The sequence below is a fragment of the Erinaceus europaeus genome, chromosome 17 (genome assembly GCF_950295315.1).
Source record: "Erinaceus europaeus chromosome 17, mEriEur2.1, whole genome shotgun sequence".
NCBI classification, from domain to species: domain Eukaryota; kingdom Metazoa; phylum Chordata; class Mammalia; order Eulipotyphla; family Erinaceidae; genus Erinaceus; species Erinaceus europaeus.
In genome coordinates this window covers 13,637,077-13,647,401 of record NC_080178.1, presented here as the reverse complement: position 1 = coordinate 13,647,401, position 10,325 = coordinate 13,637,077, and the positions used below count along the sequence as shown (strand labels likewise).

Below are 10,325 nucleotides of genomic sequence, written 5' to 3'. Positions count from 1 at the left end.
GCTAAGAACAACGTGACTGAGTTTGTGTTGTTCGGTCTTTTCCAGAGCAGGGAGCTACAGCAAGTGTGCTTTGTGGTCTTCTCCCTCTTCCATGTGCTCACCGTCCTGGGGAACCTTCTGGTCATTGTCACCATCAATGCCAGCAAGACCCTGAGTGCTCCTATGTATTTCTTCCTCAGCCATCTGTCTTTTGCTGACATGTGTTACCCATCAGCTACCACACCCAAGATGATCATGGACACATTTGTGGAGCATAAAACCATCTCCTTCAATGGCTGCATGATCCAACTCTTTTCTGCCCACTTCTTTGGTGGCACTGAGATCTTCCTCCTCACAGCCATGACCTATGACCGCTACGTGGCCCTCTGCAGGCCCCTGCACTACACAACCATCATGGACCGGCAGAAGTGTGGCCTGCTGGTGGGGGCCTCCTGGGTGGCTGGCTTCTTGCACTCCATCCTGCAGACCCTCCTCACAGCCAAGCTGCCCTTCTGTGGGCCCAATGAGATTGACAACTTCTTCTGTGATGTTCACCCCTTGTTGAAGTTGGCCTGTGTGGACACCTATGTGGTGGGGCTCATTGTGGTGGCCAACAGTGGCATGATCTCCTTGGTGTCCTTCATCGTCCTTATCATCTCCTATGTGGTCATACTGTTGAACCTCAGGAGCCGCTCTTCTGAGGGCCGGCACAAGGCTCTGTCCACCTGTGGTTCACATATCATCACTGTCCTCTTGGTCCTTGTGCCCCCCATGTTCATGTACATCCGTCCCTCTACCACCCTGGCTGCGGACAAACTTGTCATTCTCTTCAACATCGTCATGCCTCCTTTGCTGAACCCTCTGATTTACACCCTGAGGAATAATGAGGTAAAAAGTGCCATGAGGAAATTGTTTAGGGTCAAGGGGACCACAGGGGAGAAGTGACACTCTGAGTACTTTCCTCGGATTAGGAAATTAGAAAGTTGTCCACTTTCTAGCATCTAAGGCTTCACATTGTCAGTTTGATGCTTTTAATAATCACGGTCCTTCTTGCACTTTGATTTCCTGGTTCCAGTAATCCTACATCATCCTTCAGTCTTTTATGTACTAAATATTTAAGGAGTGACTGTAGTGAGTGAGAAACTGGAGGTGCGCTGAGAGAAAGGTGTAATCTTGGCCTTCTGGAGGCCATTTCATAAGGCCGATGTGAAACAATCAAAGGACCATTCAGGAAACCTGTGGATGAGGGAGTATCTTGGAATTGCAAGTATCTCTTCTATACAATGGATTTTTTTTTTTTTACTTTATTGGGGGATTAATGTTTTGCATTTGACAGTGAATACAATAGTTTGTACGTGCATAACATTTCTCAGTTTTCCACATAACTTCACTGTTTTTACTATTACATAATATTCCATTGAATGGATATACCATATTTTATTTTAGTGTTTTCTCCTCATTGTATTTTGGTCGTTTCTAGATTTTTTTCCTATATTCGAGGGTGCTGCAGTGAGCATTTTTATAAATGTAGAAAAATATTCTTGGGGTAAACATGTTGGGATGGAATTATATGGAAGGGGATACAAAAATTCAGCTTTATAAAAAAGTATAGACTTACTTTCAAAGGACTTATACTGTTATTCATTTCTATTAGTAACATAGAGATTACGTTGCTGTACATCCTTGCCACATGTGATATTGACAAGACTTTTTAATGTGTCAGCCAACAAAGAGGTTATATTTAGTGTGTAATTTCATGATGAGGGAAGGCAAAGGAGCAGAGACAGAACAGAACCCTGGCCTGAGAGACTTTTAGGGGGTGAGGAGGGAGAGTGTGTGGAATCCCTTGCTCAATGGTGGAAGGTGACAGTATGGTGGACATTGAGGAGGTCTTGGGGTATTTTGAAACTGAAACCTTGTGACAATTACCATCCTGTAAATTAATACTTTCTCAGTAAAGTGATTGAAACCCGAAAGAAATAGGGGAAGTACTCCTGGAGGGTTAAAGAATAGGAAAGCTATCAGGGCAGGGGATGGGATACAGAGTTCTGGTGGTGGGAATTGTGTGGAACTATACCCCTCTTATCCTATGGTCTTGTCAGTGTTTCCATTTTATAAATAAAAATTATAAAATAAAAATAATAAAATACTATAATTGATTATCAGAAGTCCTCAATTTTATTTCCCAGTTAGATGCTAGTCACTTTATCAAACTGCTTCCATTCATAAAATAAAAAGTTACTACACTTTGAAAAAAATTAAACAAAAAGAAATAGGAGAAGTAAAACTTTATGGCTAAAGTTAGATAATCAGCTATTGAACCTGATCTGTTTCGCACGTGGCTTGGCACCCAGTTTAGTTTTTCATTATCTTCTCGTCATTGCCAGCTGTCTGGTCTAGAAGCAAATTCCCTCATGTGTCTTCTCTTCAAGTTTCTTTTCATATTACCTCATTATTGGGTCAGAACACTTCACAGAAATCTCATTAACATGATAGGAACATATTTCTGAATTTTGCTTCAAGTCACAGGTTAATTGACAAAGTTCCACCGGAGAGAAAAGAAATTCCCAGGGGGATCTTGCTCCCTTGACTATAGTATGCTCTTCATTTATTTTAAATAGTCCAAGGGTGGAATCTTTTAAATCACAACCTTTGGACTTTTAAAGGGTAGGTAGGTTTCCCACATGAGACAAAGAGTCTCAGAATTTCTCAATCCACTGCTCCCTGGGCTTTTGTTGATTTCTGAAGTGTAAATCCAAATTTTCAGTCTAGATGAACATCCCTTGAATTTGCTTTCTTTAGTGGATGATTCCTCTTAGCCATAATTTCCTTTGTTTGCCTAGGACTCTCAGTAACATTGGTATTTGTCTCTGGGGACAAGTTCTGATCTTGAACTGCTATAGCAACTACCATCTAGTACCAGCCAAGACTGCCTGTGGTCGATCAAATACTGAGCTCATTTAATGGCATCTATCTAGGGTGTGGCTTGGAGGATCCAGTTCACCTCACTCAGTCACTGTCACCTCATCAGTTCTAACTTAGAGTTGCTTACATGAGTGTCATCTGGTCTTTGCTTATTGGAGAGTTTCAGTGATAAGTTGGCTTGGTGGGTAATATTAACTTGGTCCAGTTTTCTTTGACCTGAACCTCTCTGCGAGTAATGATCTCTGTCAATGTCCTGGATCCCTTCACACTGTCTTGGAAGCATCTGAGTGCACTTGAGATCCAATGGAACATATTTTTTGTCCAAGGCAGAGCAAAACCACTGTAGATCTTCTGACATAAAGGTAAGTAATGGGACTGGAAGTGAGTTTCTAAGAAGTCACAGGACACTGGACATTCAGTTTCTCTTAGAACCACAAGTGTTCGTTTGTAAATCAAGTGGTTGGATTTGGTGAATATATTTATTTTTTTTGGGGGGAGGAGAGTAGTCAGAGCTTTCATTTTTCTTATTATAAATTATAGGTAATACAACATTTTGTGGTTTTTAAAAATCCCTTTCCAACTTTTGGGAAACTGTGATGTACATTTTGGGAAAGTGGTTGGGATAGACATTCCCTTATGTTATGCAGGATTAGGCCCACCCACATTTGAATTGGTCTGTACCTACTCATCTCTGGCTAGTTTCTGCATCTTCATTACTAAGCTCTGGCCGAGACCCCAGTGGCTTAGAGTCCATATGCTTAGTTGCTGATTCAAGTTCTTATGTGCTGGCCACTTTGTCTTTATATATTCTTACTGAACCAGCATTTTCTGGGAGAAAGTTTTTTTTTTTTTTTTTTTAACAACTGTGTGGATTACTGAAAGCACGTGTGAGGGATGGGCTATCAGAGAGAGCAATGAATACTGAGAAACAGATAACAGAAAGGGAAATAGTGACTTTCCTAAAGTAAAGGCTAGCAGGTTTAATCTCTTTGTCATGAAGCCTGGAAAAACTGGATTTTCATCATTCTTCTATTTGAATCATCTCCCAGATTGCTTCTATTATGTTTTTCTTAATATCATGTCTGAATGAACATATGTCCAATGAAAGCCCTGTGTTTTGTACACAAATAATATACCTGGTCCTTCTAACAGAATGGCTTATTCCTTTTTGACTCTCCATGTATGTGCTGTGTTCTCAGGGACTGCATAAGATTGCAGTTAAAGAGCACAAGATTCATGGTTAGGCTGCTTGGATAGAAATTCTGGGGGCTGGGAGCTTGTGCACCTGGTTGAGCACACAAGTTACGTCACGCAAAGACCCAGGTTTGAGCCCCCAGTCCCCACCGGCAGGGGGAAAGCTTCACAAGTGGTGAAGCAGTGCTGCAGGTGTCTCTCTGCCTCTCACTCTTTCTATCCCTCCTTTCCCTCTCTATTTCTGACTGTCTATTTCTAATAAATAAAGATAATAAAAAAAATTGAACAAAAAAGAAATTCTGGCTCTACTGCTGTGTAGCCTCTGTCTAATAATCCATCTATCTGCTCTGTTTCTACAAATAGTGGTGATAGTAATAATGCCATGTCACAGATCATTGTGAAAATAAAATAGGTAGGTAGGACACTTACAAAATACATGGCATAATTATTACTATTGAAATGTTAGCTATAATTATCAACTGAAAAGTAATTAATCAAAAGTAGTAGTAAAGAACTCAGGTAATAGCATCAGCAGTAGAACGACAGACTTCAGTCCCTGGGCACCAGGGGTGCCAGGTTCAATTTCCAGCACTAATGTAAACTGGAGTTGAGCTGTATTCTGGTAAAAAAAAAATACTAGGGGGTCTGGTTGTGGCACACCTGATTGAGTGCACGTTATAATGTTCGAGGACCCAGGTTTGAGCCTCTGGTCCCCATCTGTAGGGGGAAAGCTTTGCAAGTGGTGGAGCAGGGCTGCAGGTGTCTCTCTATCATCTCCTTCCCCTTTAATTTCTGGTTGTCTCTATCTAGTAAATAAATAAAGATAAAATAAATTAAAAAATCCTAAAGATTTAAGATAATATTAGCTTCTTTTGGATATTCTTATAGAATATTTTTGGCATGAGGAAGAACTGTAATTATAAAGGATCTATAATTTCTATAAAAGTAGTGTGACATAACACTCTAAGAGTACAAAAAAATACATCATCTGTGTGGTCATGAGGTTTTATTTTTAATGAAATCTAGAAAGAAGCAATATTAATCACCAAGAAGTTGATAAGAACACATTGGGTTAGAACATAAGTGAGTTATATGCATCTGGGGGATGACAGATGGGTGCAAGGATAGCCAGTCACCAGTTCAAGAGGGACTAGGACTTTGGTGCTCTGTTATACTTTATGATGTGGACATTGAGGAGGGCGTGATAGATTTTAGGCTGAGGATTAACATGCTTAGATTTACATTTACAGCTACTTACCAAAGTCTTGGGTTGCTGGAAAAGTCATGACAAATTTTTAAAATTGTTTTTCTACGCAAATATGCACAATGACTGTTCTGATGACCCAACATTTCCCAGTGCTTGGAGAAGAGGAGGTAAGTAAGTTTAGAGTATTAAAGTCAAGTTTCATTGAATAAAACGGATGAATCAGACTGGGAAAGGGAGCAAGATAGGATGGACAAATAGAGGGCTCTTCTGCAAAGGGGGACTATGGGAGGGGAAAAGACCCTGACGTGGATGGAAGTGAGTCAAAGTTTAGTGAGCGAATAGACTGACTGTTGAGCTGGTTCAGACAGTGAAAGCCTTGAAAAAGAGGACAGATTTTAGGTTTTTCACAGTTAAATTCCCAAACCATGGTTGATCAAGTTTGGAAGAGTCTAGAGTCAGTTTTCTTTTTATTTATTTATTTATTTATTTATTTATTTTTTCCTCCAGGGTTATTGCTGGGCTCGGTGCCTGCACCATGAATCCACTGCTCCTGGAGGCTGTCTTTCCCCTCCCTTTTGTTGCCCTTGTTGTTGTAGCCTCGCTGTGGTCATTATTATTGCCATTGTTGATGTTGTTCGTCGTTGGACAGGACAGAGAGAAATGGCGAGAGGAAGGGAAGACAGAGGGGGGAGAGAAAGACAGACACCTGAAGACCTGCCTCACTGCCTGCGAAGCGACTCCCATGCAGGTGGGGAGCCAGGGGCTCGAAGCGGGATCCTTAATGCCAGTCCCTACACTTTGCGCCACATGCGCTTAACCCACTGAGCCACCACCCGACCCCTAGAGTCAGTTTTCATGGTGTGTGGGGGGATATACAAGATGGAGGTGGTAAGGACCTCCCTCTGTAGAGTAAGAGGCTTCAGTCATTCAGGCATCAGCTGACAGGGTGTGAGAAGTGATCACAGCAAGAGTGAAGGAAAGGACACTGAAGAGTTCAAACTAGTGGGATTGGGATGTGGTAACTGAGCAGACATGAGAAATGAAAGGGAGACATTAATCAAAGATGACATAGGTGGGACTTCCACTATGTTGAAGAGTAATGGTGATGATGGACAGCCCTGTCTAGTCCCCAATCTGAGGGGGAATGCTTTCCGCCTCTGTCCTTTGAGTATCATGTTTGCTGTAGATTCGCTGTATATGTACTCAACTATCTTGAGGAATTTCCCATCGATTCCCATTTTTTGTAGTGTTTTGAGCATGAATGGGTGTTGGATTTTGTCAAAGACTTTCTCTGCATCTATTGAGATAATTATGTGGTTTTTGGCTTTGCTTTTATTGATGTGGTGAATGACATTGATTGACTTACATATGTTGAACCAGCCTTGCATTCCTGGGATAAATCCCACTTGGTCATGATGAACAATTTTTTGCTGTACACTCATTTTAGAGGCACCATTTTAGAAAACTGAATAAATCTCCTACAATGTAAATGCTGAAGTAATTCAGGAACAAGATAAGCAAATACAGTATTTGGGTGTGTAGAAATGCTACCTTTGTTACTGAAAAAGGTAATGAAGCTTGTGGCTTTTCATCTTCTGTTGAAGGATGTTTTTAGAGGAATCTCTATACCATTTTTTTCATGACACTTTACCAACTGTAACAAATCAAAGAGATCACTCTTTGTCTCTGGGTTTGACCCTAATTTTCAAGATAGTTTTGGCCCTACAGGATCTTCTATGTTTTCATACAAATTCAGTTGTTTAATATTTTTGTGAAAATTCCATGGAATTTATATTTATATTTGGAATTACATTAAATCTCTAGATTAAGTACTATAAAATTTTAATATTACTAATTTTTACCATCCAAGAGTGTGAGACATCTTTTCATTCGCTTGTGTCTTCTTCAATGACTTCCTCAGTGTCTTATAGATTTCAGTGTGTAGACATTTTACCTGTTAGGTTAAATATATGCCCAAGTGTCCCATTCATTTTGATGCAAGTGTAGGTGGTATTGTTTTTTTAAATTATACTTTATGATAGCTTGTTCTTCATGTAGAGAAAAGCTGATTTTATTTTTGCTTTGACTTTTTTTTATTTTTTTATTTATAAAAAGGAAACACTGACAAAACCATAGGATAAGAGGGGTACAACTCCACACAGTTCCCACCACCAGAACTCCATATCCCATCCCCTCCTCTGATAGCTTTCCTATTCTTTATCTCTCTGGGAGTATGGACCCAAGGTCATTGTGGGATGCAGAAGGTGGGAAGGTCTGGCTTCTGTAATTGCTTCCCCGCTGAACATGGGGAAAAGGTCGATCCATATTACCATCCTGCCTTTCTTTTTCCCTAGTGAGGAAGGGCTTTGGGGAATCAGATCTCCAGGACATATTGGTAGGGTTGGTTGTCTGTCCAGGGAAGTCTGGTTGGCATCATGGTAGCATCTGGAACCTGGTGGCTGGAAAGAGAGTTAACATACAAAGCCAAACAAATTGTTGACTAATCATGAACCTAAAGGCTGGAATAGTGCAGATGAAGAGTGGGGGGGGGGGTGTCTCCTTTTTGTAGATAGCTAGTAGGCCTATTTTAGTTAAATTCCAAAGGGCCTGTGGCTATACTAGTTTTCCTTTTTTTCCCCCTTGAGCCTGAAATCTGATATGCAGGTGGATCCAACCAAGTTATTGTCTGGGGAGATGATGTCAAAAAGGACCATCAGAAAGCTGGATCTTGGAAGAGAGTAGCTCCCAAATAAGGGAAAGTTGTATAAATATTGTTGACTGTAAACCCCATTGATTTGATGTGATCTGAGGCCCATATTCAGCTTAGGAGCCTATGTGACCTCTGTATCCCTGTAGATCTGAGCTCACATTCTGTGGTCATGAGTATGAACATTCCAAGCTGCCCCAATATTGACCCATCTTCCTCAGGTGTAGCATAGAGTATGTTGTCCAGCCTCCCTTCAGAGGATGGATAGAATATTCTCTGCCATTGTTGATCCAAATTGACGGCAAGGTCCTATGACGGCCCACAAAGGGGTCTATTTTGTTGTTCCTGATAGAGATGACCAGTAACAACGGAGAGAGGTATTTATTCAAGGCCTAGGTCTATCATGTCTGTTTGGGAATCTAGGGACTCCCCGACTAGGGCCCCAGCTGATGGGGTAGCCTGATAGTGACTAAAGAGTCATCATTAAAGTATGCCTGTCTCTTGCACTTATTTGAATAGCAGATTTTTATATTTTGTTTTTGTATCTCTCTTCACCGAATTAATTCATTAATTTTTCTCTGTAAATCATGTTATCTGTCATCAAAGACAATTTCATTTTTTTCCTTATCTTGATGTCTTTTTAAAAAAATTTATTTATTTATTTTCCCTTTTTTGTTGCCCTTGTTTTTCATTGTTGTTGTAGTTATTATTATTGTTGTTGATGTCATCGTTAGGACAGAGAGAAATGGAGAGAGGAGGGGAAGACAGAGGGGGAGAGAGAAAGGTAGACACCTGCAGACCTGCTTCACCGCCTGTGAAGCGACTCCTCTGCAGGTGGGGAGTCGGGGGCTCAAACCAGGATCCTTACACTGGTCCTTGTGCTTTGCACCCGCTGTGCTACCGCCCGACTCCCATCTTGATGTCTTTTAACTACCGTATATTTTTTGTTTATTTTTTTTTGCTAGAACTTCTGGTAAAATATTGAATAAAAATATTGACAGTCAGTTTCTGTGTCTCATTTTTTTTTATCTCAGAGGAAACATTTCTGGCTTTTTCCCAAGGAGTCTATAGCTGTGGTGTTGTCATATATATATGTATATATATAAATATTTTTTTATTGTGTACAAATGTTTGCTTTATACCAAGATTGTTCAAAATTTTTGGTCATGCTTTGAATTTTGTCAAATGTTTCTTCCTGTATCTATTGAGATGATCATATGATTTTTTAATATTTTATTTGCTAACATGGAGCTAACATTAATTGAAGATATTGAACTATCCATGTATATCTAGAATAAGTTCCACTTACAAATGCTGTATCACTTTTTTGATGTATTGTTGAGGTGACTTGATTAAAATTTTGTTGAGTATTTTCCTATCTATGTTCACAGGGATACTGGGCTGGAATTCTATTTTCTTTTGGTATCTTTATTTGGTTTTAGTATCAAGGTTATGAGACCTCATAAAATGGATTTGAAATGACCTCTAGTATTTTGTGGAAGAGTTTGAGAAAGATTGATACTAACTATTTAAGTGTTTAGCCTGATTTTACCAACAAACTTATATGGTATTAGACTTGTTTTTGTTTTGGATTCAATTTCTTAAAAAAATTTAGTCTGTTCAGATTTTCTGTTTCTACATGAATCAGTTCTTCTAGGTTTTATGTTCTAAGAACTTGTCTTTTTTTCTAGAAGATATCCAATAGTTTGGTAAATAATAATACTTCATAGAAGTCTTGTGATTCTATTTATTTTAGTATACTTATACTTTTGATAGTCACTTTCTTTTAGTCTTCATTGGATCTTCAAAGCTTCTGCCAACTTTTCATAAAGACAGAGAAAGAAATAGAGACAGTAAGATACTACAACACCAAAGCATCCCTTAATGCTGTGGGGACTGGACTTGAACTTGGGTCAAACTCGTGACAAAACAAGTGTACCATCCAAGTGAACTATCTTGCTGGCCAACTTTCATTTCTAACTGTATATGTATTGAGTTCCTTTTATTCCTTGGTAAATTATGCTAAAGTGTTGCCCATTTTGTTGATTTTCTCAAGAAGTAAACCCTTAGTTTTGTTAATCTTTTCTACTGTTATTTCAGTTACTAATTTCTGTTTTTCCAAAATAGTTTATTTATTTATTTAGCATAGAGACAGAAATTGAGAGGAAAGGGGAGGCAGAGAGGGAAAGAGTAAAATAAACACCTGCTGCACTGCTTCACCACTTGTGAAGCTTTCCCTTGCAGGTCGGGACCAGGGGCTTGAACCTGGGTTCATGTGTGCGCTCAACCAGGTGCGCTGCCACCCAGCCCCCT

The 10,325-nt window shown here is 39.7% G+C and overlaps 1 protein-coding gene across 1 annotated transcript in view; it reads left to right on the top strand.

Moving 5' to 3' along the window:
- LOC103109910 (olfactory receptor 4S1) overlaps window positions 1-924 on the top strand; it is a 1,881-nt gene extending 957 nt beyond the window's left edge. The window contains exon 2 of the mRNA XM_007519027.2: window positions 7-924. Within this exon, the coding sequence (XP_007519089.2) occupies window positions 7-924 (918 nt within the window). The remainder of the gene's footprint in view (window positions 1-6) is intronic.
- The last annotated feature ends 9,401 nt before the right edge of the window (window positions 925-10,325 follow it).